General features: G+C 33.3%; 1 protein-coding gene across 4 annotated transcripts; it reads right to left on the minus strand.

Annotated features, from left to right (window-relative positions):
* Window positions 1-18584: 18584 nt before the first annotated feature.
* Window positions 18585-25340, minus strand: LOC122296517 (lupeol synthase-like). 4 transcript variants are annotated; one of them, XM_043106286.1, is made up of 19 exons: window positions 25197-25340; window positions 24628-24825; window positions 23149-23334; window positions 22907-22996; window positions 22532-22729; window positions 22169-22253; window positions 21887-22053; window positions 21560-21748; window positions 21341-21454; window positions 21083-21202; window positions 20860-20982; window positions 20659-20757; window positions 20461-20517; window positions 20331-20377; window positions 20212-20244; window positions 19744-19921; window positions 19544-19624; window positions 19104-19187; window positions 18585-18929 (listed from the first exon to the last, which is right to left on the minus strand). In XM_043106286.1, exons 2-19 carry the CDS (start codon window positions 24820-24822, stop codon window positions 18819-18821), a joined length of 2157 nt encoding a protein of 718 aa, XP_042962220.1. In that variant the 5' UTR covers window positions 24823-24825; window positions 25197-25340; the 3' UTR covers window positions 18585-18818. The 4 variants fall into 4 exon arrangements, 3 of the variants coding, with proteins under 3 accessions (XP_042962220.1, XP_042962218.1, XP_042962221.1); XM_043106284.1 differs by having other exon boundaries at window positions 20101-20244; XM_043106287.1 differs by lacking the exon at window positions 20212-20244.
* Window positions 25341-27480: the final 2140 nt, after the last annotated feature.

Consider the following 27480-nt stretch of genomic DNA (forward strand, 5'->3'; position numbering starts at 1 on the left):
ATAATATATACTAAGTGTCAATTAATCTAATTATTATATAGTAACAATTAAAATTTACAAAATTATCAATAAATAAGTATCTAAATTGTTATGAATACAATTTAGATACTATTGTTATTTATAAAAAATTACAAATTATAATCTAATATATAGTATATTATATTAAATAAGAAATAAATAAGTATCAATCATAATAATAATTATATAATAACAATTATAATTTATTAGATTAAGAATCCCTAATACAAATTATAATCTAATATATAGTATAGTATTAGTTAATAAGAAATAAATAAGTACTATAATATATAGTATAATTATATAATAACAATTATAATTTATTAGATTAAGAATCTCTACTAAAATTATAATCTAATATATAGTATAGTATTAGTAAATAAGAAATTAATAAGTACTATAATATATAGTTTAATTATATAATAACAATTATAATTTATTAGATTAAGAATTCCTAATAAAAATTATAATCTAATATATAGTATAGTATTAGTAAATAAGAAATAAATAAGTACTATAATATATAGTATTTATTAGACTTTGAAACAATGTGCTCGTAATCCCGAATCTGTCTCTTTTGAATTGTATGCATTGGTCCGTGGTCCCTCAAATAGAACACTTCGATACACTACATGCACGATTCGAGATTATAGATTCCATACTTTAGACTATGAACGTAATAAAAAGACTCAAAACTGTAGTGTGTTGATCGAGGAGAGTCATGGAACATATGATATTGATTATTATGGTGTCATTCGTGATATTATCGGATTGAAATATCTGGGTGGGTCTATAACATATGTCTTTAAATGTGATTGGTGAGATCTAGGCGGTGGTCGGGTTTTGATATATAGGGATAATCATTTTACGAGTTTCAATACTACATATAAATGATACGAAGATGATCCATTCGTATTTGCTTGTCAAACTACTCAAATCTATTATTTGATAGATCTAATAAAAGGTGCTGATGAAGATAGTGGAGAGATAACTTGGCGAGTCGTACAAAAATTTATCTTTCGAAATATATAAGAAGTAGGAACAAGTGCAAATTACAATACTAGTGGAGATGAAGATGACATTTCGAATGTAGAGGCCTACCAGGAAGATGGAGGGGGTATTAACTTATTTGTTGACCTCGGTGCACTCAAATTGCTCCCCTTATGTAGAGATGACGTCCCACTCGTCCATCTCAATCTGTCTGTATTAAATGATCATTCAATTCAAGAAAGTGAGAAAGAAGAAGAAGAGTCAGAAGAAGAAGATGAAGAAGAATCCGGGAGAAAAGTGGATAAGGAGGACAAAGAAGAGGTTGATGATGACGATGAAGATGTTATAAAGGGAGATTCTGAAACAAGCATGAAAAATACATCCGAAGATGAAGACTAAAAGTACTAAAAGCTTTATTCATATATGAGTATAGAATTTTGTAATAATAATTAATTTCATCTAATTAAATTTTTTTGGTATATATAATCAATTTCAAGTATGCCACAAAAAAGACAAAGAAGAAATGTGCCTCCTCCATTAAGTCTAAGTCCCGAACCCATTGAGGACTCCACCTGAGGAGTCCATTCCTGAAGATAAAGTTAACATTACAGAGAACGATGCCCAGTCGACACCTACTAGTAAGGAAATGTCGTTGATAATTAATTATATAATTAATACTTTTGTCTAAATAACTATATAACTATAAAAATTATACTATTATCTATATTAGTTGATGCATCCTCTCGTCGCGGTCGTGGCTATACACGCAATATCTCACTTGAGAAAAATCGAAGGCATGACAAATTGAAAGTCACAATTCCTGATAATTCCACTGGAAGAGTAGATGATAGTGCAGCAACGCTTTCCTCCTATATTAGTACAGTAGTCTGAGCTTATGCTCCATTTTATGTACGCTCCTGGTGAGATGTGCCAAATGAGATTAAAGAACATATTTAGAGTCGTGTGCTGGTGAGTTTGCTTTGACAATTTATTTTTTTCACCTAGATTAGTATATCATATTTTTTACGTAATTAATTTATAATTAGGATGAATTTGACCTCGACTTTGGTCGTAGTAAGGATTTGAGAACTGTGAATGAGTTAATGGCTACACTATTTCGACGTCACAAGGGACGATGTCACGACCACTTCAAGAAGTTTGAGACATTTGAAGAGGCTGCACAGTCACTTTTCCAGTAGATGAAGTTAGACGACTGGATAAAGTATTGTAATCTTTTTACATTTCTAGAATATTAGGTATTTTAGATTTATTTCCATTAATTATTTACATTAATATTTGTTGTTTATCTTATATGTGTGTATATATATTATAATTAACATTCTTAATGTGCATTTGTAGCACTTAAATTTTACAAATACACGTAATACATCTGCTTTGACTATTCACCATCTTGCTTGTTCAAGATCATTGCATTGTCTTACTAAAAAAATGATAATTAATAAACTATATAATTCATTTATTTTCCTATTATTCTTTTATATAAGTACTAACACAATCTTTTTAAATTTGCTAATGTCGTTTTGTTAGAAACGTGATGATCCTAAAAACTTTTCTCTCGTTCATGTTTATGCTACTACTCACACTAATGAATATAGTGAGTGGATGGATCCTGCCGCTGCAATTAATTATGTAAGCGGTGTTCCTTTTGTTAAATAAATTATACAACATATAGTTAAATTCTTCTTTATTTGTATTTCTTTTAATATGTTACTTATTGTATATTTGATCTTTCACCAAAAAAGAGGTAGCATAACACATCATTAACTTATTTTTACACAAAATAAGTACTCATTTTACACAAGCGTGACTCCAATAAAAATAAGCACTACTTATTTTTTGTAGCTTGTGTCAAAACTCTATATTTCATCTAATTAACTTGAAGCACCTAAACCCTATATTTCAATGATATGCCATCGTGTAATATGACGAGAAGACTGCGTGTCTATATTTTAGAATTATCTAATAATTTCTCACAAAATAAATGAAACATCGAGATAGTGAACACCAATATCATGAAAAAATAAACTATTTCTTTTTAGTGTGATCCATTTTTATACAAAGAGCACGCTTGTAATTTGCCTATTTAAAATTTGTATCTAACGTTAGTACTCTTCATTTGAATTCTTCATGAAGAAGAAGTACTATGTACTTTGTCGAATAAGCAGCTGGCCGATACTTACGTGTGCATGAGCTACCTTGCCCATGCATTAATATTGCCACTTTTTCTAATAATTTTTGCACATTGAAAAAAGTTGTTTGTATCTTGTAAAGAGAATAGTGTCCATTAAACGTAAAGTGGGATGGGATATATTGGAGAAGAACAAAGAGCTAGGCAGTTATGTTTGTGATTACTGCCTCATGACTCATGAGGAACAAAAAGAAGTTGAGACATGGAACCCAAATAAAATAAACACTAGAAAAATCATTAATTTAAGATTGACATTTTGATGAAAAAATAGTTGAGAACTTTTCTCCTTTATAATTCATTAAGCAAGAAAATATTCAAGTGAGGCTTCAATTGTAGCATTATATACTGAAGATGACATAAAAATATCCAGATTTTACATGAAGCTTGTAGAAACTAACTTAGGTATTAAAACGAAAGTTGAGTTTATGAAAAATCATCTATTAGTTTTTATTGAGGACAAAAGTTTTCAAAATATCTTTATAAAAAATTAATGAATGAACATTATTGCATGAAAAGATATCATAAAAAAATCCAACGGAAGTTCTTAGTTGTAAATTATAAATTCTTTTCCTCAAAATGAAAGCCCTTTTTAAAGATGATCTTACCGTGAAGTAATTTTTATATATGATTATGATTTTACGATCTATGGAATTATACTTTCTATTTAAATTTTTATTTTATTTTTATTTTTATTTTTATTTTTTTCATTTTACATAACATTACGATCTGGTTCCGCCACTAACTACCATGTCTTCGTATTTCGAAAATATATAATAATTACTCTATAAAATAGGCTTTTACATTGATTATTACTTATTTTGTGATGTTGTCTAAAATATTTATACATATAATAAATATTATAGAATCTATTATATATATATATATTTGTATTCGAAACTCTTTAATTAACTTCGGACAAAATAGCCAATAACTTCGTTGGGCATGCATAGATTTTTAGTGGTATATGCAGAGAATACTTGAGTCTTGAGATGAGATGAGAAATTTTTATAATTTTATTTTTACGTATGAAATATAACATGCATTTTAATTATAAATTTTAAAATTTTTCATCTAATCACTATTTGATCTTTACGATTTTTATAAATTTTAAAAGAAAAGATAAAAAATCAATATAATGTTTTTAAATTTTAAAATAAAATAATTTTAAAAAAATCATATTCAGGTAATTTTTTATCTATATAATATTTTTATTTAACTTTTTTCCTCTAATTTTCTAAAATTCAATAAAATATTTTAACAAAACTATTTCATTACTATCTATAGATGATTTTATTACTATTTAAATAATTATAAAATATTCCAGCTGTCCAAACCAAACATTTATATTAAAAAAATGAATTTGTCTTCATGATCTGTTTGAATAATGAGTTGAGATGATATAAGTTGAGATGGAAGTTAAAAATTGAATAAAAATATTATTATTGTTTTAAAATTTGAAAAAGTTAAAATTTTTATTCTATTTTATATAAAAAAATTTTAAAAAATTATAATAATAAAATGAGATGAGATAAAATAATTTTACTATTCAAACGGGGACTTTTTGTATTTAGATGTTGAGTTGAGTTGAGTTGAGTTTAATTAAGATAAAAGTTAAAAGTTAAATAAAATATTGTTAAAATATTATTTTTTAATCTTATTATTATTTTAAAATTTGAAAAAATTGAATTATTTATTATATTTTATATTAAAAATTAAAAAAATTATAATACTTAAATGAGATAAATTTGAGAAACGAACTGATAAATCTTATCTGCATATTAATAGCCAATAATTTTGTGGGCATGATAGACATAGACTTTTGAGTAGCCATCATGTTAATACTCTCATTTATTGAACTTTGAAAGAAGAGTTTTGTTATTCATAAGTCTCATACACTATACACTACATATTTTTTTATTTAAATTTTTTTTTAGTTTTATTTTTCTAAAAATAATTAAATTTTTCTACTCATCATTCATATACTACACATTTGGTAAAAAGAAAAAATTAAAATAATAATAAAAAAGAGTGATGTATAGTGTATGAGGTTTATAAATAGAATTTTTCTTCATAGAACTGTGCCAATATAAGGTTTGATTTTCAAAAATTCTTTTAATAATATTTTAATTTTATAATAATTTTTATTTAATTTTAACTTTTTTTATTTTTAAAATTTTTAAAATATTTAATTTAAATTATTTAATTATTATTAATAAATTATCTTATTATTATTCACAATATTCTTATCATGTCATTCGCCGAAAGCCTCTCTTTCTTACTCATTCCATTGCGAGGAGGAGATTGATACTGATAGACTTTTAATGCTTTGTTGGCCACGATAGCATTGATAGGCAGACTTTTGAGTAGTCTTCCCAATAGCGTTGTTGGGCATGATAGCATTGATCGGCATAGACTTTTGAGTAGTCTTCCCAATAGATTTGTTGGGCATGATAGCATTCATAGGTGCGCATAGACTTTTGAGTAGCCTTCACGTTAATAATCTCATTGATTGAACTTTGAGAGAACTGTTGCCAATATCACAACTTTCCAAGTTTATTTTTTCTTCTCTTCTCGTCCCCGGCTGGTGTGCTTTTTGGCTAACGATAAGTTGGAAGGTCCAATTCTCAATTCTTTGTCCAATACTTTACAAATGCAAGTCATTGATCTCTTTATAAATAGATTCAATGGGTCTTAACCGTTGTTGGGTAACTTGAAGAATCTGACCAAACTAAATCTTAGAAATAATAGATTATCTTGAACGACGAAACTGAACTTTCAAATATTTGGATCTCTCACTAACTGTATTAGGATGGAACAACTCATTTTGGAGTTGAACCAACTAAGAGGAGAACTTCCTGTTTCTATATCAAATCTGTCAACAAACTTTCGAGAATTTTGTACTGGCGAGAACTTCTTCACTGGAGGCTTCTCCCAGGACTGTACGGCTTGTTTGATTTGACTATCCAACCAACAACGAGTTTTTCTTTTATCTCTACGTTTTCAACATGTGCAAGCACAATTATGCACAGGTTGAAAATTTTATTTATAATTATAATTATGTATTAATATGTATATTAATTTAATGTAATTGGTCAAAAAATAAATTTTATTAAAAATAATATTAATTTAAATTTAAATAAAAAAAATTAATATTAATACATAAGTTAATATGTAACTTTATTTATATATAATAAAACTCTTAAAATAACTCATGACATATATTCATTTTTCTTATAGTATACTTTCAATTTAATTTTCTGAGTTAAAAAGTCTGCTTGATAAAGTAGCTGTATGACTGACTGGCTGAAAGCTGTTTCTTGTTATTCAAAGCCATATTAAATGAATCAATATGATATTGAAAAAGAGGGATGCTACAATGCCACTTGCAGCTACGGCTAAAATCAGCTTTGCATTTTTTATTATTACTTTATTCATATACTTTTTTTATCATTTTAAAATAATTTAAAAAAATATAAAAAAAATATTAATATACTAATAGTCATTTTCTTGATTATTAAATAAAAATAAATAAAATAAAAGAAGCATCAAAATGTTAAAGTAGATTTTTGTATTGAAAAAGGCTAACAGAGATTGTCATCATTCTTTGATAACACATCATTACACAAGCTCGTACTCGTAAGACTTACAATCTAATCACCACAGTGATCTTATTATACGTTACTTTGCCTACAACTCATGGGTGCAGCTGGTACAGAACCAGACCTTAAGAGGATAGATATCTGGTCCGAACATCAAATTTAAAATTTTGAATGCATGCATGCAACGATTAATGCATATATATGTGTGTCATGGACAGCATCTCCAACACCAAATATTTATTCAGCAAATAACTAACTTTTATTATTTCCTCGGCCCGTATAGCCACTCCTTTCTCATCATGGACAATGTGGCCAGCAGGATGGGGGATAGCAGTAGCTTCCTCCTGGTCTTGGTCTATGTCTTGGCCCTTCTCGTCTTGGTCCATGTGGAATATTAATTTTTATGTTGCCTGGGCACACCTAGTAATTTTCGTCCTGCTAAACCATGCATCAAACAATAAATCAATTAAACTAATTAAATCAAGCAAACAATTGCTGTACTAACCAAGCTTTGCATTTGCCAAAGCTGCCTCAGAGCACGCGCGTTGTAGCATGAGTACCATTACTACTTTAGAATGAATCTTGGAGAATACCATTTTGCAAGTCATGCAGGAATGATCGATCAAAGAATATATATAAGCGATCGAGGATAAGAAGAATACAGTGTTTTAGGCAGTAATTATAGGTAAAGTACTTGAAGACTTTGTGACCATGGCAAGAATAATCAAAAGTCGTAATTTAAAGAAAAAAAATACAAAGGAAGAACTTTCTTTGCATCTAAGCCCATCTTTCCTACTCATTTCATTACGAGGGTCGAGGGGATTGATACTGATAGAGAGAGAATATGGTCAAATATGCCTATACACTTGTTGTATTTTCAACCTATCAAATGATATTATAGTTGACGTATTCACTACAACAAATTTTAGTTTTAGGGATGAAATTTCATCCTGAAAATGAAAAATTTTATAAATCCGTTCGAACTGATAAATACCCATTTGAACCTAATATTCTATGACGAATTAGATCGTCTCACAAAGTCTCAACCATTCGAATTGATAAAATTCTATTCGAATAGATAATTAAGCATGCTCGAATGGTGTATAATCTGTTTGAACTAAAAATAAATATTCGAACAGTGAATATCTTGTTCGAACTCAAAAACAAGAATTCGAACGGGATTATTTAATCATAATAATATATTGTTAAAGAGGCACAAAATATTAAAGTAATACATATTTTTTCCATTAATTTGTTATCATTTTCAAAAAATTTTAAAAAATGTATATATTATATATTATGATTTTTGGGTTAATTAAAATATTTACGAATTATGGATTAATTTAATGTAATTAATTTAAAAATATTTTAGTGATTTCGTTTATGTTAAATAAAATTTTTAGTTAAATAAATATTACTTTAAAGATAATACTATTTTTTCTATTATCGTGAACACTAAGTATAATAAAAAGAAAACATAATTAGTAATTAAGAGGCTAGCGAACACTAAAAATAAAAAATATACATTAATTACATTTAAAACTCTAATGTTCGATACAACATAAAAAAGTAAAATAATAACTAACAATATCTATTTGTTAAATAAATCAAAATTCTGTTGTGAGGTAGTTAAGCGTTCATTCAGCTCCTTAAGCTTATCCATGATGGGCTCAATGAACTCCTGCTTCATAATTTGGTGGTATTCCGCTAATAGAGCTAGTACCTCATCGAAAGTAGCCCGAGCAGGCTGTCTCTCAACACTGACAGCAATAGTAGAAGCTGGATCGGTAGGCGTGCCACTATCTTGTACTGCAGGAATCTTTGGCAAGTCCCTTACTCTTACTGAATGTGATTTTATTAAGAGGCCCCATCTGTGGCGACCTCCGCTCAGTCCCTTACACTGTAACCCCCGATCGGAGTAGAAGGTTAGATACCAGTAGTGCAAATGATAAACTACCTCCACTTGAATAGTGTGACTCCAATCGAATGCTAGCTTGTGTAAAATGATGTGTTATTTTGTATTTTCTCGTCATATTACAAGAGGATATTGCTACAAAAAATTGGATATATTCTAGTTTTCAGAAACGTCCAATACTTCTAGCTGCTTCAGTTTTCTATTTCCATTGGTAGAGAACCAGTAAACAAGTTGCGAGCCATTAGCAATTGGCTTAAATTTGAAAGTCTAGAAATATGCTTTGCGATGCTTCCTGTGAGCTTGTTCCCTATTAGATACAAGACACTCAAGTGTTGGCAATATGCTAAACTCAAAGGAAATCCACCGTAGAGCTGGTTGTTTGACATTTCAAGATGATAAAGTTATGTAAAATTGCCAAAGATATCGGGAATTTCTCCAGAAAGCCAGTTTCTATCTACCCTTAAGCTTTGTAGTTTCTTTAGTTTTCCAATAAAGCTTGGTATTTCACCTTGGAATTTTTTTTTGTTTATATGTAAAGCAACGAGGTTTTGGTACTTCTTGAAACCTTGGGGAAAGCCTCTAGTGAAGAAGTTCTCAACAATACAAAAGTCTTGAAGGTTCACCAACAAATTTGATACAGAAACAGGAACTTCTCCTCCTAGTTGGCTGGACTCCACAATGAGTTGTTCCATCTTAGTACAATTTGTGAGGGATCCAAATGCCTAGAAGTTCAGTTCTATCGTGGAAGATAATCTATTATATCCAAGATTAAGTTTGGTCAGATACTTCAAGTTACCCAGCAATGAAAGAGATCCATTGAATCTATTTATAGAGAGATCAATGACTTCCAGTTTTGAAGCATTGGACAAAGAATTGGGAATTGGACCTTCCAGCATGTTGTTAGCCAAGTAAAGCTCAGTTAACTGAGGGGAAGATCATGGCCTATATTGGAAGGTAGTTTTCCAGCAAGCATGTTTCCTGTAAGAGATAAGAAGACCAAAGAAGACATGTTGCAAATTGTAAATGGAATTTCTCCAGTTAACTGATTCATAGAAAGCTAAAGGTGAAGTTGATTTCGGAGATGGCCCAACTAAGCCGGAATTTTACCATATAGCTGGTTTTTTTCTATTAAGAGCCAAGTAAGATTGGGTAGAAAACCAAATGTTGTGGGGATTGCACCACTAAGATTATTTCTAAACAAGTCAAGTTCCTTCAATCTAGACAGATTGTCGAGTTCAGGAGGAATTGTGCCATTGATGGAGTTTACTGCAAGAACTAGAACCTTAAGGTTGGCCAGCTGAGAAAGCTCTGAAGGAATGTGACCAAAAAAGGAGTTTCTGAAAAGGTCAAGAATTTGGAGGGATGTGAGGTTGGAAAGCTGTGGAGGAATGTTTCTAATGAGGCCATGATCGTTAAGTACAAGAGACCAGACTCGTTGTCCATTATTGGTGCTATTGACACCAGTCCAATCGCAATGAGATGAGTCGAGGTTCCATTGGCATAGAGCACTCTTAGGATCAAAGACAAGTGATTTAAAAGATAGAAGGATTTGCTTGTCAGTAGTGGCATCTTGCTGAGCTCTCACCATGTTCATGTTGTAGCATAAAATAATTTGACACATTAGGAACAAGGTCTAGAACATTAGAGGAGAGTCGGATTTCTTCTTCATTTTCAAAAGTTTGGATTGCAAGCTCAAATATATATGTACTAGAAGTATGATCTTAATTAGGTGGAATTGGTCCTTCCTGTTAGGAGGTTGTGGTACGGGGCATACAATTACAACTCAAGTAGAAATGAGAAAGAATAAAAGAAATAATAAGGAACTCCAATTGTAGAAGAATTTCACTTATAGCAAAAGGATTACAAGAATTTCTCTCTTGAATAAGGAGAGCACAATTGACAATACCCTCTCTTATAAAAGGAGAAAACTCACTCTTTCTTATAAAAGGAGAGACAATATATAGGAGAAACCTCACTATTTTTCTCTCTAAAACTCTCTCTCTTTCTCTAAATTTTTCTTTCAAAATGGGATAGGTTTCTTAAAGCAAAAACATGTATTTATAGGAGTTAAAGGAGGTGGAAGATGGCGGAAGCAACTGGAAGATGACGGAAGCAAATGTGAATGCAAGCTCAACTAGCCACCATTTTTGACCCATAAAAGTCCATAAAAGTGGCTTTACCGCTACACTTCCTTGCTCCTCTCCTTTCCACATAAACATATATATTAATAAAGGAACATACAAAAATTACCAAATAGGAACTATAACAATTATCAGAAACACGTGATGAGACTGGGAAACACATGCATAGTCTAATAAAATAAATCAAGGTAATGTCCTATCTTGTTCTCTTTTCTAGATAATCTCATATAAATATTTGATAAGATTTTCAAGTATTATAGATCCCACATAAATATTTAATATTGTATCAAATATCAATTGCTATTTGCTCGATCTGCAAATTAATAAAACAATTGGAGAGAATCTCAAATATTTTTGCCCAACCACAAAATTAATTTCTATCTTCCTCGATCACATGAGCTTGTGATCGATGACACCTAATCGTATGTAAAAAAGACTAACTAAAAGATAATGGTAAGATTATGCATTTCAAATAATTTGAGCCTCTCAAATATACTCCATTTAGAGATCGGTGAACATTAATAATTACCCACTTAAATCAAAGATCAGAAAAATAAATAAACAAAGAGAGAAGATTAGGCATGCAGGCACCCTATGTACAGCAGCAGGGAAACAAAAAAAAAAAAAAGTTTAGTGACTGTTTAATGATGGTTGAACATGAGGGCCGTAGAAGTGGGCCGGGAATTGCTTTGTTTTGGTGTAGGATTATTGATTTACGGCTCCTCTCCTACTCTAAGCATCACTTTGATGCTCGGGCTACGGATGTTGATCGGAGTTGTCAATGAAGTATTATGGTTGTGTATGGACATCTAGATTTTCAGAGAAGGAGAGATATTTGGAATTTATTGAAATCATTGGCTGTTATGGATATGGGTCCTTGGTTGTGTTTTGTAGACTTGAATATTATGTGGTTTCAAATTCTGAGACATGTGGTGGTGGTGCACGACTTGAATGGTAGATGTATGACTTTCGATCGTGAAATGTTGGACTTTTGTCAATTTAGGGGATTGGCTCTCTTTTCTTATGGTCTAATACGCGTGAAAGATAGACTTCTATATATTCAAGAGAAGTTGGAGAGATTATCTTAGTAATCGATCTTGGGTGGTTGAGTTTGTATATTAGCTAACATCCAAGATTGGTTTGAATACGAGTTCATCTTATCTCATCTTATCTTAATATTCGAGTATTGTATGAATTATTTTTGTTTAGGCGTAAAAGAAAAATGTGTCTGGATACATTTATATCTATTTATGTATATATTTATAATATATGGTTCATAGAGAGTTTTGAAAATTAAAAATGACAAGATCATAGAGAGCTTTGAAAATTATTTTGGATGCTAACAAAAGTCGTCAAATCAAGAAATTATATGCATGAGACAGGCTATGGACTTGACTGTGATGTTAATCTACTCCCCATGACTCGTATTTATGATCAGTATACATAGCGTACGTGGCGGGCGCGCGCAACTTTGCATACCGATCATACTCAATTCATATACAAAAAAATCTTTTTGCAACCCAATATTTTGATCCATTAAAATATATATTAATAACGTGGAAGACTTGGGGTTACATGATCACATGAACTAATAATATTTTGATATTTTTACAACTAAATTAAAGGAATTTCATAATAAATTGTACACCGAATTTATAAGTAGCATAATTAATTCATGTGGGAAGCTATTGACTACGTACTACTGCATAATAGAAAATGGTAATAATTTTATATAAAATGATGAGAAAATAGATGATAAACATATTTTTTTTATTAATTCTGATTACTATAATTAGTGTAGTTATCTGAACATTTTCTTGCTAGCTATGATCATCATATCATTATTATAAACCTAGCAATTGAAGACTTGAAATCCCTTAAGATGACATATGATGGATGGCCCAATGGGTTGAGGCCGGATTTCTTTTATTCTGATTGAAATGGACCACAAGAAATGGGTATATTGGAATTATCTCATGTGGCCCCTCACGTTCCACCTCCCGCTCACTCTGACAAATTGGTATGATGAGCCAGTAGTCTTCAAGCCCTCCAAGTTCCCCGACTCATTCCGCCATGTCTATTCCTAAGAATCCTAAACTCGAGGACAATCCTCATCACCCATCCAATCTGTATTTCATTCAACCTGGTGAGAATGTCTCATCTCCATTGGTTCCCGAGTTACTCACTATCAAAAACTATGTTACCTAGTCTCGCTTCATGCGCAGAGCTCTAAATATAAAAAATAAGCTCGGTTTCTTCGTGAGTAAGATTTCCAAGCCTCTGAATTCAGATCCTTGGTTCCTCCCATGGGAAAGATGCAATGACATGATCATTGCATAGCTCCAAAATTCTGTCGGTCCAGACCTTCAACCTATGAATGCCCATGCTGAGACAACAGCAGAGGTATGGAGTGATCTCTGTGAGCGCTTCTCTATACAGAACGCTCATCGCATTTGTCAACTCACGAAGGCCGTGTCTTCCTTGACTCAAGATACCGATTCTATGAGCATTTACTACAATAAGCTCAAAGGGTATTGGGATGAACTTGAGGTATACGAGCCCATGCCTCTGTGTACCTACGGATCTGTCAAGACTCTAATGGAATATCATCACTGTCACAAGGTCATGTAGTTCTTAATGGGACTGCTGGATTCCTATGATGCTATCCGTGCTCAAACACCTTTGTCTGATCCACTTCCATCATTAAATCGTGTTTTCTCTCTCATTCAACAAGAAGAGAGACGTCGGCAACTCCATTATGCACCAACGCTAGCACCAGCTACAATGGCCACACGAGGACCAGATCCAAGGCTTTCATCATCCTCATGCAAGGAACGTTTATATTGCTCTCATTGCAACATTTCAAGACTTTTCCTTGAGCGCTATTTCAAAGCTAATCCCAACCTTCCAGTTTGGTCCCACTGCCATATACCAGGCCATACCAAAGATAAATGTTATCGATTGAATGGTTATCCTTCAAGCCACAAAAATGGCCTCAAATCCAAATCCATTGCTAATATTGTTTCTCTTGAGAATGAGCAAAATCATAATAACTTGCCTATTACTCAAGAACAGTATAACAAGCTTCTTGCCTTACTCCAACCATCTTCATCCTCCACCATTGACAACACAAGCTGCAAACCAGGCGCAGCTTCTCCACTCCCCCACCATGTTTGGTAATAATTCCTGTTTCTTAACACACAACACACAAGCACCCCATCTCCACAGTGGATTCTCAACACTGGGGCAACAGACCACATGGTTTACAGCTCTAATTTTTTTACACACAATATCACTCGTGTTAGTCACTTAGTCAAACTTCCCAATGGTACAACCACAATTGCCACTCATCTCGGTGACATGCATTTTTCTCCTCGTTTGATTTTCAAACATGTATTATGTGTTCCAGCATTTTCCTTTAACCTTGTTTCCGCCAAGTCTTTAACTACAAATTCCAATTGTTGCTTACTTTTGTTCTCCAATTTATGCTATATACAGGACCTTTCAACTTTGATGACGACTGGGAAGGGTGAGATGCATGATGGATTATACTATTTACAGCTTGAACCACCTCCTCCCATTGCTCTTCACAACTTTTTTTTTTACTTTATTTCATTCTAAAAGTGTCAACACTGTTGTTACTACAAAATATGATGAATTTACTTTGTGGCATTTTCGACTTGAACACAGCTCCATGACAAAAAACTATTTTAAATGATATTGGTAAAAGTGATGTTCATTTTTCGACTAAAGCTAGTCCATGTAATATATGTCCACTTGCCAAATAGCATAGACTACCTTTCCACAATCAGAAAACAATGTCATGAACCCTTTTGATCTTATCTCAGTTGATATATGGGTTCCCAATTCTATTTAAGCATACGATGGCTCCAAGTACTTTTTAACTATAGTTGATCAATTTACTAGATGTACTTGGCTCTATCTTTTAAAATCCAAAGCTGAAGCACGCCCCTGTCTCCAAAATTTTTGTTCTCTCATTAACAACCAATTTGTTTCCAAAATTAAGGTAATCCGAATTGATAATGGCCCCGAGTTTTCTATGCCAAATTTTTATCACCCAAAAGGCATCATTCATCAACTCACTTGTATAGCCACACCCTAACAAAACACTTTAGTTGAAAGAAAACATAAACATATTTTAAATGTCGCAAGAGCACTAAAATTTCAGTTCCATCTTCCTACAAAATATTGGAATGATTTTGTCTTAACATCAACTTATTTGATTAACCGAACCCCAACTCCCATTCTCAACTACAAATCACCTTTTGAGGTTTTATACAACAAAAAACCCTCCTACTTTCACCTACGTATTTTCGGGTCCCTATGTTTTGCTTCAACTTTTTCCCAAACTCGGTCTAAGTTTTATCCTTGTGCCCACCAATGTTTATTCTTAGGCTACCCCCATGGCATAGAAGGCTACAAACTCTTTGATTTAAACACCCATCAGATTTTCACTTCTCGTGATGTCGTTTTTCATGAGGATACCTTTCCTCTCAAAACCATTCCTACCACATCTAATCCCACTCAAGCCATTCTTCTTAATTCACAACCCCTCCACATAGATACAAACTCCAACCAACCTATTCCCCCTTACGTCTAGCCCTCTCCCTCTCATACTACACCACTTTCTGCCTCTACACAGCCTATTCACTTTGACATACATATATCCAATAACTCAAACTCACCCAATAACCCAAGCCCACCTACTAACTCAAACCCCACCAACCCAACTCCACAAAGCTCAACTCAAACCAGACATGCACCAGCTTACCTACGTGATTTTCATTGCCCTCACATCACTGCATCCGACTTGACTCAGTCCTCATCTCAGTTGATAGGCTCCTCTCAGCATTCACAGGTTCGTTTTCCTCTGTCTAACTTCATTTCTTATCATTACTTTCTCTTCAATTCAAAGCTTTCACAGCCTCTATTTCTTCCCAAACTGAACCAAACTCTTATACCCAAGCCATCAAAGAACCTGTTTGGTGTGGGGTAATGAAGCTAAAACTTACTGCTCTTGAGCTCAATGAGATATGGTCTATTGTGGAATTATCTCCTGCCAAGAAAGCAATTGACTGTAAATGGATACTCAAACACAAGTTTTGGGCCAACGGAACCATTGAAAGAGCCAAAGCTTGATTGGTCGGAAGGGCTTCACACAGCACGAGGGTATTGATTTCCATGATACTTTCTCGCCAGTTGCAAATATTGTCTCCATTTGGTGTCTCCTTGCCATCGCAGCCAGCAAAGGATGGGAGCTCCAACAACTCGACGTAAACAACACCTTCCTCTACGGCAAGCTTGACGAAGAAATCTACATGCGACCCCCCTAGACATCCTGCTGCCAAGACAAACAAAGTCTGTCGAATGAAGATAAGTATCTATGGTTTACGACAAGCTTCACGACAATGGAAAGCAAAGCTTATTGCCTCTCTTGTTGAATTTGGCTTTGTACAATCCAAGGCCGATTACAGCATATTCACCATGATAACCTCCACTTCATTTACGGTATTATTGGTCTACGTAGACGACATCGTCTTATTGCGTTCTGTTGCATCATCAAATGCCACGGTGAAAAAGTTTTTGGAGTCTAAATTCATAATCAAAGACCTTGGGAGTCTTAAATACTTTCTTGGGATGGAAGTTGGTCGTACAAATAAAGGAATTCAACTATGCCAACGCAAATAAGCGCTTGACATACTGGCTGAAACAGATATGCTAGCCTCCAAGCCATCTCTGTTGCCCATGGAGCCAAATCTCAAACTCAGAAGGGACGAGAGTGACATATTCAATGATCCTACACTGTATCATCAACTTGTCGGCAAACTTCTATATCTCACACACATAAGACCAGATCTCACTCATAGTGTGCACTTATTAAGTCAGTTTATAGAGACACCGAGGAATCCTCAGTTCCTCACTACAATGCAATTCTCAAAGTTCTACGATAACTGAAACGGACACTAGGTCAGGGACTATTTTTTCCCATTGATTCACAACTAAATCTCACAGCTTATTCAGACACAAGTTGGGCGGATTGCCCAGATACAAGACGGTCAATTATCAGATTCTATGTATTCATATGAAAATCCCTGGTTTCATGGAAATCAAAAAAACAAACTACCGTCTCTAGATTGTCTGCGGAATTTGAGTACAGGTCGATGGCATCTGTGGTATGCGAGCTGACTTGGCTATGTTACCTTCTTGCCAATTTGCATGTTAATATTTATGGATCTACCACACTGGTATGCGACAATTTAGCAGCCCTTCACATAGTTGCAAGTCCATTTTTTCATGAACGGACGAAACACATTAAACTAGATTGCCATCTAGTTCGAGACAAAGTGACTGAGGGATAGGTCCGAACAGTTCATATGCCCTCACATTCTCAAGTTGCAGACCTACTCACTAAGCCGTTGCAATCCTCTGCGTTTACTCTACTCCTGTCCAAGATGAGAGTAATCAATGTTTACTTTCCATCTTGAGGGAGGGTATTGGAATTATCTCATGCAGCCACTCACGTTCCACCTCCCATTCACTCTGACAAATTTGTTACAGGAGAGCCACCACCAAAATAATGGAATGTGGTGGAATATGCTTCTGTTATTTGTGTCTAGCTCTTTTGTAACCAATTTGTCAGAGTGAATGGGAGGTGGAACGTGAGGGGTTGCATGAGTGGCTGCATGAGATAATTCCAATAGGGTATGACAAATACTGCTGAAATGAGAGAAAGACAATCCCAGGAGAGATCAATACAATCCATTTAATAGCCAATAGGAGGGAAAGAGAGAGGGGTAATTGGATGGGACTTTAATTGAATAAAATATTGATTTGGTCCTTTTACAGTGTATCACTTTTGAGAGTAATTTACTGTAGCTCAAAGTTTTGAAGACATCCTTTTGGCAAGTCCAATGTTGGAGTTTTAGCGCAAAATTCATCAAATAATAGACTTCATTGGCATTTGGCGAAGCTAATGCCAGTGCTCTAAGTAGATGGAATGACTAATATGGCAAAGGACCAATGAACACAATTCTAATTTGGCCAAATGAACAAAGTTTAGATTCTAATATATGGCAAAGGGAAAAAACTTAAGGAGATTCTTGTTTTGGATTAATAGAGTAAAGATTAACATGTCTTAAAGATTGTTTTGAGTGGGAAAAAACTTATACTTGGATAAAAATGAGAAAAGAAATTGGAGCGCTATATTTTTCTTAAGGCCTCGTTTGGTTATACAGATGAGATGGAATGAAATGATATGAGATATAAGTTAAAAATTAGATAAAATATTGATAGAATATAATTTTTTACTTTTATTTTTGTTTTAAGATTTAAAAAAAAATGAATTTTTTATTATATTTTATGTGGAAGTTTAGAAAAGTTCTAATAATTATATAAAATAAGATGAAATAGTTTGGTTTTGTATAACCAAACCAACCCTAAAGAAAAAAAAAAAAAAGCGGGTTAATATAGATGAGATCAAAGGTTGATTCTCTCTATATATCACAATATCTTGATACGCTGGAAAGTTTCTCAAGATAAGCCTAAAACTCATGGAGATTTTGTAAAGCGTATTTGATGTGAAAAATTTACAAACACTCCCTCAAAAGGAATTAAAAGAAAAAAATAGAAGACTTATATAAATATTATCCATTAATTGGTGATATATAGTCATGTTTCTCACAAAGGAAGTATACATTGAAAATCATTCCATATATATTATGCTTACACTAAGAAACTACACCATTACACACGTATTACATCTTGCAAACTGCTTGAGAATTGCGTATACCCTTTTTCAGGCACAAGAATGATTGATCGATCAATCTATACATTGTTGAACATACTATTCTATTAATTTCTCAAGCTTATTTGGACTAGAAAATTACTTTAACGTGTTATCTTTTACTTGCTTAAGCATTTGGATATTATGCCAACAGAACTCGCTTCCGATATTCTCCAAGAGCCCATATGGGGAATATGTTTCTGTACGATGAGTAGTTTAATGTACAGTTCCTCATAAATACTCCGGTGATTTCCTGATGCCAATAACCATTAATTAAGTTATCTTTGGAATTATAATTTGGTATATAGACAGATGTTATTAGAAAAGAAGAGAAGAGAGGAAAAAGAAGAAGAAAAAGAAAAACACAAAACTAAGATGAACACAAAAATTAACTGAAAGTGTTGGATTCTGAATAAGCAAGAATTACCTGTTGAGGGAAGTCACCATCTTCCATTTGTGAATTGATCAACAACCTTACCCCACGATGGATTGGTGTTGGGTCTATCTCGGCCTAATAATTTACAGAAACATTCAAAACAAGCTTATTGATGCTTCCTAATAAAGCAATTGCCAACTTTCATCCCTGTAAAATTGTTTTAAGTCCTAGCTTTTCTATTCATATGCATATATTGTTCCAACTCAACTTGGGTTATATTCATTTTTTAATCTCCAAAATGATATCTATGTGTATATTTCCTGTTTTAACATGCATTATATTATTTAATATATTCCATTGCATGCATTGTTTGCTAGATTCTTGAGTTTTTAAACCATTTCTATACCCATGGTGACCTGAGTAATTTTCATGATGTAATGCGCTAATGCTAATATACAGAACAACTAAAGAGAAAATGATGGATGGAGAACCTGCCCAGCTTCAATGAGGGATAACACAGCCCATGCAGTTTGGACCAAATTTGCACGATTTCCTTCAATATTTGTCCACACCTGTTTCAAAGAGCAAGTTACTTTAGTTGTCCCTTTTCATTTCACCCTCGTTTTCTTTTTTCTTTTCTCTAGTATTTTAGTAATTGAAATTCAAATCGGAAAACCAATTGCATATATACCTTATTTTGACTTGAAAGGTAACTCTCTCCCCATCCACCATTGGGTAGCTGCTTTGATAGTAAAAATTCACAAGCTTTGCGCAATGCATGACAATTTTTATAGTTTCTGCCAAAGGCTGCCAGTCCCCCTACAGCAAACCATGTACCGTATGTGTAGCAAATTCCCCAATGTCCATACCTGTATTAGTGCTAAACTTACTTATATATTCTTATGTTTTCTCCTTTAATTACAAGAACATCAGCCAAAAGAAATTTTTTTTAAAAAAAAGTACAATCTGCAGAAATAAGTAGAGTAGTTTTTTTTTTTTTTGTTTTTTTTTCCATGTTCAAGAATGTAATATGGAAAAAGCATAGTACCACGATCCATCAGATTCTTGTACATCTTCAATGTATTGAATTGCCCTAAAAATGGTGTTGTCTATCTCTATTCTACGGTGTTTGGGATAGAATTTCTGAAAGAGCACCAACCCTTGAACTGCTGATGAAGTGCACTCTACATACCTATTATAAGGTGACACAATTTTGCTATTAGGAAGCAAAGTATGACCAATTCTATGGCAATTGTTTTGATTGTGAAGATATCTTACTCTCGCTCAATAAGAGTATCTTCAAAAAACTCTGTGGGGTTGAACTTCTGCAAATAGATACAAATTTTATAGTAGTGAGTATTGGGTTGAAACGACCAGACCAAATCAATTGGCTTGTTGGATAAGTTACCTCCAACCAACCAAATGCTCTTTGAGGCTCCCAAGCTGGGAAACCACCATTTCTACTCTGCATTGGCAAATAGAAGATCAATTACTTAGGTCAAGCAATATAATAAATGAAAGAAGTGAATTGGACAATCTGACTAGAAACAAGTTATGTTCTTTGTTAACTAATTCAAAAACGGAATATGTATTGTTGAATCCTTACTTGTAGAGAGAGAAGGACATTAACAGCATCATAAAATCGCCTTGTCTCTATCTTTTCCCCAACTAAGTCCGGTGACATTTGTGAGAACAACAGAGCAACCTACAAAAGCAAATGTTTTGCTAAACTTTTTTTTTCCTTTAAACAAACCTTGTGAATTTTTGATTTTGGAATGCACATATTTCAGTAGAGGTGAGGCATTACCTTCAACCCTTCTGCTGTGCAGTCAGAGACTTGCCAACCATGATCCTGCGTTGAGAATGTCCATGCTCCTTTACTTATGTGTCGGTACATAGATTTGAAGTCACCAGAAGGGTTTTCTTGAACCTAGAAAACGACACAATTTTGTTAAAGCCAAATATCATGATTATGTTCAAGCATTATCTACCATCAAACCTTGCAAGGAGCATTTGACATTTATTATGACCTGTGAAGCTTTCACAAAGTCGTGTGATTTATGCAGTGTTGGTCCATACTCTTCATTCAAATTACATGAGAGAATCGCTTGGATTGCGAAACCCGCATCCCACATCTGACTGCCGAAACTCTACACGACATACGTTGGGAATCATTGGTACATTTCTAGATAAAAGATAAGATTTCAAATGGATAAAAAAATCTCAATTCTTTAGGCTTTAGTGCATGCTTTAGGTATATGTAATTTGCACCAACATGCTCACATCACCTGAATTTTTAACCCATCTTCAGCAACCCAATAGTTGTCAGGAATTCTAGCTAGATGAAGCTTGTATGCCTCCCCATTCGGATCTTCAGCCCAACAGGCAATCAAACATAACACCTATAGTACAAATGACCTTGACAAATTAGTTCATAAAGCACACATCAACTGGTATGATCTATATGATTACTTTTCATTGTAGTTGAAACACTAATTAGTGATAACCTTTTCCACGCTTCCAATGCAAATGTATCTGGTGTTTTTGTCCTCATAATGAACATGATCAATTGCAGCTTTAAGTGCCTTGTCTCTCAACAATGAAAAGGGCCAGCGGGTCAGAAGAGGTTCTACTACATGGTGAAGAAATCCCCATAGCATATCTTGTATAAGAGGATGTGGATAATAGAGATCCTCCTAAATTAGCAAATTGTGTAAGTTTCATGTATACATTATTTCGTCAGAAATCTTTATATTTTCTTAAGTGGGATCTAAGATGGAGGTTTATGACATGAAAAGCAAATGAAAGATATAGAGACTAAGGATTTAACCAACATTTGCAACTGTATTCCGGGCTTTGTTCCAATTAATTTGATGGTAGGGCTCATTGTACAACTCTTGCCTTAGTGATTGAATCAACTCAGTGATTGGACCAACAAACCTTTTTCCATATAAATAAGACATTGGCATATAAACCAAGCGGCAATAGCACAACATTTTGCCTGTATCTCATATAAATAACAACCTCAAGTATTAGACAATATCATTGCATTTTGCCTGCATCTCATATAAATTACAAATTGTGCTTTTCCACAAAAAGGTGTGAAAGGAAAGAACCTGGATGAATTGGAGAGATTTGTGGAAGAAGCCAAAACTCTGGGGGCAATGGATTGCAACCAGACCACTCATATAATCCCAGTACCTATCCATGTTAGGAAGCCTCTAAGTTTTCACAATATAGTAAAGATTATATAGGGTTGAGTAAAATGCTTTCATCATTTTGTAAGGCAAATGGACTTTTGGGCTACAATCTAACCTCTCAAACTCAGGTATATACACTTCAATATGAAGATACTTCTAGTTGGACACTAGAATATGCTATTTTATATTTTTTTTTCGTTGCATAGACATGTAATATTACCATGAATTCTTGGCAACTAAAATGAAAATATAGTTCATATTTCAACCAGTTATACTTACCGTGACCCAAAACTTTCCCCAAGATGGAATTGCCACTAAACCACCATGATCAAGGATCCATTTCCGTCCTCTGGCCATAGCCTTATCTTCACCATGTTCAGGTCCCTCTCCAAGTATCCTCAAGGCAATATAGCTTAAAGCTGAACCAAACATTGTGCTATGACCCTCAATGTGGAAGCCCCAACCTCCATCTTCATTCTGTCCAACAAATAAATAGTCAATATACATATTTACATATTGATCATATGTGAATTTTTTTGTACATAGGTTAAATTTAGCCTAGTTTTAGTTTTTGGGGGCATTTTTGGCTGCCTGAATAATGGGTTATTTAAAAAGAAACTTACGTTTTGTATTTAAAAACCAACAAAATTATACCTGATGATTATACAAGTATCGAATAATTTCTTTCTGGTGTGCTGGAGAAAAAATGGTATTCAGAGCTCCAGTAATGTATAATGCCATTACCTGCATATTTTAAAAATATGAAATTATGTCAGAATTAGTTCATTGGTAGAGCATTAGTCTTAATGCTATGCAATAAATTGTACCATTGAGGGGTGATATAAGTTAAAAAAGTATGTATATATATATAAAAGAATGGTGCAAAAAATACATACAAAGGGTTGGAGGAAAAACAAGGGGCCAGCAGATTCAGCAGGCCAATGGCCATCATGGGCTTGAATGGATGAATAGAAGGTTAGGGCTCTTCTCAATGTTGTGATGATTGCTTCCTCTGTAATCACCTCAGTTTCTTTCACTTGGACTGGTGGAATTGGCCCACATGATGGTTTCTCTTTCCTAAGCTGTGAGGTTTTCATATCAATTAGTGAGATAAATACCCTAGCTAGTGAAAACTAATTCCAAAGCCCTCAATTAAATTTTTCTAGATTCAACCACGAAGTACATGAACAATATGATCCTAAGATATTTTTGAAGGATTTTTGGGTGGTGCTTAACATATATGAGCTAGGCCTATGATCAATAAAAAATCTTTTAAAAGTAAACTCACAAATTAACGTAACTTGATATAGTATATCAGATAATTAGAAGGTTACTTTTCATGTAAAGTAGATTTGATATTCTATCATATGAAATTACATCAATTTATAGATTTTTTTAGATCTCTTTGTGGATATAGCATTTCTCATTTAAATCGATAAACATACAATTTTTTAAAAAAAAATATTTTATAACACTATTTTAAATAGAGGCCGGATGATTAATTGTACATGTAAAATTTGAAATTCAGTTTTAAAATATTAGTATTTTTCATTTAGTGACATTATTACATTAATTGATTGTAAAATGAGTTGTATTATAAATGCATGAATATCTTTATTCATTGCAATTACCGCGATTGATTTTTTTTTCCAAAGTAGATAAGAAAAAATAAAAAGGCCAAGAGCCAACGGAAATCTGGGATTTGAAAGTTATACGCATATATACTTTTAAGTTGCTGCTGCATTTTCACTTAGTCCAAAAGCAGATCAAAGAAATATTAGGACAAAATTTTTCTATGGAAATCATCCAATAGTCGGAAGTGTTTTCTTAACAAACTCTATCTTGTAATTTTTTTCTACTTTAAATGATTGCAATTTCTAATGTTCAAACTTCAAATGCAATCATTCAATGGAAACTGGGCCGGTTTTTTTCGTTAAATTGTTTTCTTAACTTCAAGTTTTACTTGATGTACCTCAACGACGGAAATTAAAATGGACGGCAAGAACTACATAGAAAATATTGAAGCATATTTAAATCTCTGAGGAATAAACCACTAATTCTATTGTTGGATGAACCTTAATTTCTTTGCGAAAACATCCTATAAATCAAAATATATACATACATACTTCAAGCTATCTCTCTCTTTTTATGCAATGTTCTCATGCCCAAGTAAAATTGATCATGAAGTTGTCCATATATAAGCATGATCAGAACTGAACCTTAGGAACCCAGTTTACAGAGTTGATTCCTGTAAACGTTGCACCGAGAAAAGGAACTAAAAAAAAGATAATATCTATCTTCTGCAAAATATATTTTTGCTGGTTGATATATGAGAGAGAGAGAGAGAGAGAGAGAGAGAGAGAGAGATCTGGAACCTGCATCCTCATCAAAAGATCAGCACTTTGCTTCGTCCGAAGCCGATTCCTCTTAAACTCCTCGCGGACCCTTTCAACTTCAGCACGTTCTTCAGGTGTGCCGGCATCAGGGTCGAATTCCCAATGTTGTCGTCCAACGAAATTGTTGAGGCTCGCCAATCCTGGACCTCCTTCGGCTATCTTCAACTTCCACATCCTCTGCGAAACAAATAAATTACTACATGCATACAAGATGATCACTAACGAGCTATTGAAATATGTACGCGGGAACAAGGTGATCAGAGATCAAGCGTACATGCATGGAAAGAGAAAATATAATACACTGAACTTTTCAAATATCGATACATTGCAACTACTGACACATTAATGACTACTACCACATGCAAAAAGAAGTTGACCAATTTGTTTGCTGCCAAAATAGCTAATCTCATGGAGACCCGGGCCGGAGACATCTTTTCTAACACAGTACGTACTACACGAATTAGTTCATGATAATTTTCTTGAGAAAATTGAGAGTGAAAATGATAAACAAAAAGTAGTGGCAGAGTGGTACTCTTCTTCTTGAGTACCTTAAAATGTGTTTAGAAGACGATCGATCTCTGTTTGTGCCCTCAGACTCAGGCCAAGAGGCGCCGATCGAGTTTTAAGATGACTTTATTAATGGAATGAAATATAATGGTAGCTTTCCCTCCCATTTATAAGTAGGCAGAGAGAGAGAGAGAGAGAGGGTGGTGATCGATTGGTCTGTACATGTGTCAACGATCAATGGATCCCCGGCCCCATTTCATGTTCTGACGCACACTTTTCTCTAAAATAATGCAAAACTACTCTTGAATGATGTTCCCTATAGCAAGTTTAGCAACAGATCAGAGTTTGAATGGCTCCCTAATTAACCTTTCGTGTTTCTTCTTTAGCTAATTACGCACGTAATATTCTACTGTTCTTAAAATTTAGTTTTTTGAGTAATGTCATACACCACACCACTATCTCACTTCATCCTACTATATATAATATGACGTATTTATTACTATTAAATAATAAAAAAATATGTAATAAATAATTATTCAATAATTATAAATATGCTACATCTTACGTAGTAGGATGTAAATGTGAGATTAGGAGTTATATTTCATATATATATATATATATATATATATATAAGTCTTTTGCAATATTTTGCTAAGTACTAATTGGCCAGCCGATCGACCTTTAGCTGGAGACAATACTCTTGGAATTTTCCTTGAGAGATATATATCTATATTTTCTGTTTTTAGCGGCTGTTAATCTTATAAGTGGTTTGGATTAAGAAATAATCTTAATTCATCTCATTTTATCATTATAATTTTTTTAAATTTTTATACAAAATATAATAAATAATTTAACTTTTTTAAATTTCAATTCAATTTTTTCAATTCCAAAACAATATTAATATTAAAAAAAAATCATATTTTAACAATATTTTATTTAACTTTTATCTAAAACTATCTTATTTTATTATCCAAACCCAGAGGCTCCTATCGAGTTTAAACATCGATCGATCCCCGAATTGGAAAGAAATGTTTTACTTCAAGCACTAGCTAATTGGCCAGCCGGCCTTTAGAAAGAGGCTGGCCGGAGACATTTTTTGTATCAACAGCTCACGCATGCACCTACACATCATACTTGCAAAATAAGAATACTTAAAATAAAAAAATAAAATAAAAAATAAAAGCCATTTTTATTATATAAATAATCACGCATGCATGCATTCGGAATATGATCAAGTCATGCTCTGTATTATTCTCTGGGATATCAACTGCATGACATCATGATATGCTCTGTAACAATTAATTATAAATATGTAACATATTTATAATTGTTTTGACGAGCGAACCTTGGCTAGGTGTGCTGCCTGCCTATCTCGTTCTGTTACGACTTTGCACCACCACCATGCATGTATTCAAGACTAAAAAAATGACCCTGAAATCATCTACAAATTAAGCCCTTAGCCACTGAGTAGTACCACTCCGTACGTACGTATGACAGATTGCACACATCATCACAAAATGAACGGATCGACTGAAATACTAATGATCTCATTCTCGTAGTGCAAATTCTGATGTGCATGCAAGGTTTGATAAAAAGAGCAGCATTTTCTTGATTTACAAGATAGATTCTGGTCAGTAGTACTTTACCTTACGTTAATTTTTTTTGACTTTTGACGATGAAAATTATGACAGGCCACCTATCATTCATTAATTTACTCAAGTACTAGCCTATAATATCATTACAACTTTCATATTATTTGCAATGATCCTTTTTTTAATAACTTCCTTATTAATGCAGCTTTCACTTGTCAATCAATTCTCTTTTTGAATTTGCAAATCACCTATTTATGAGGGTATGCTGATCTCCTTTCCTTATCTTGACTTTTCAAATGGCCATCGCTATACTCCTCTCTCGATCTCTCTGAGTCTCTTCCTCATCAAATCTTAATTTTTAGATTAACCAGCTAGCTTCTCGCAAAATACAGGTTTTGAGTGCTCCAAATAGCTTGAAAGTACACATATTCTGCAAATTACTCATGCTTGCTTGCAAGAGAAAAGAAGCAATCCTCACAAGTTTATTGAATGAAGCAATTCTTGCTTGCTTACTCATGCTTGCTTACTTGCGTGCAAGAGAAAAGAAGCAATCGTCACAAGCAATCCTCACAAGTTCATTGAGAAAAGTATTGAATGAAAAGAAGCAAGAAATGGAAAATATCGTCACAAGTTCATTGAAGAAAAGCATAGATTGTTCGAGGCAATCCAAGCTCCACAAGATTCTGGAAATTACAAGATCTAAAATTATCTGGTTCACTCTCATTTCCTCTCC

The sequence above is a fragment of the Carya illinoinensis genome, chromosome 15, assembly GCF_018687715.1.
Source record: "Carya illinoinensis cultivar Pawnee chromosome 15, C.illinoinensisPawnee_v1, whole genome shotgun sequence".
Taxonomy (NCBI): domain Eukaryota; kingdom Viridiplantae; phylum Streptophyta; class Magnoliopsida; order Fagales; family Juglandaceae; genus Carya; species Carya illinoinensis.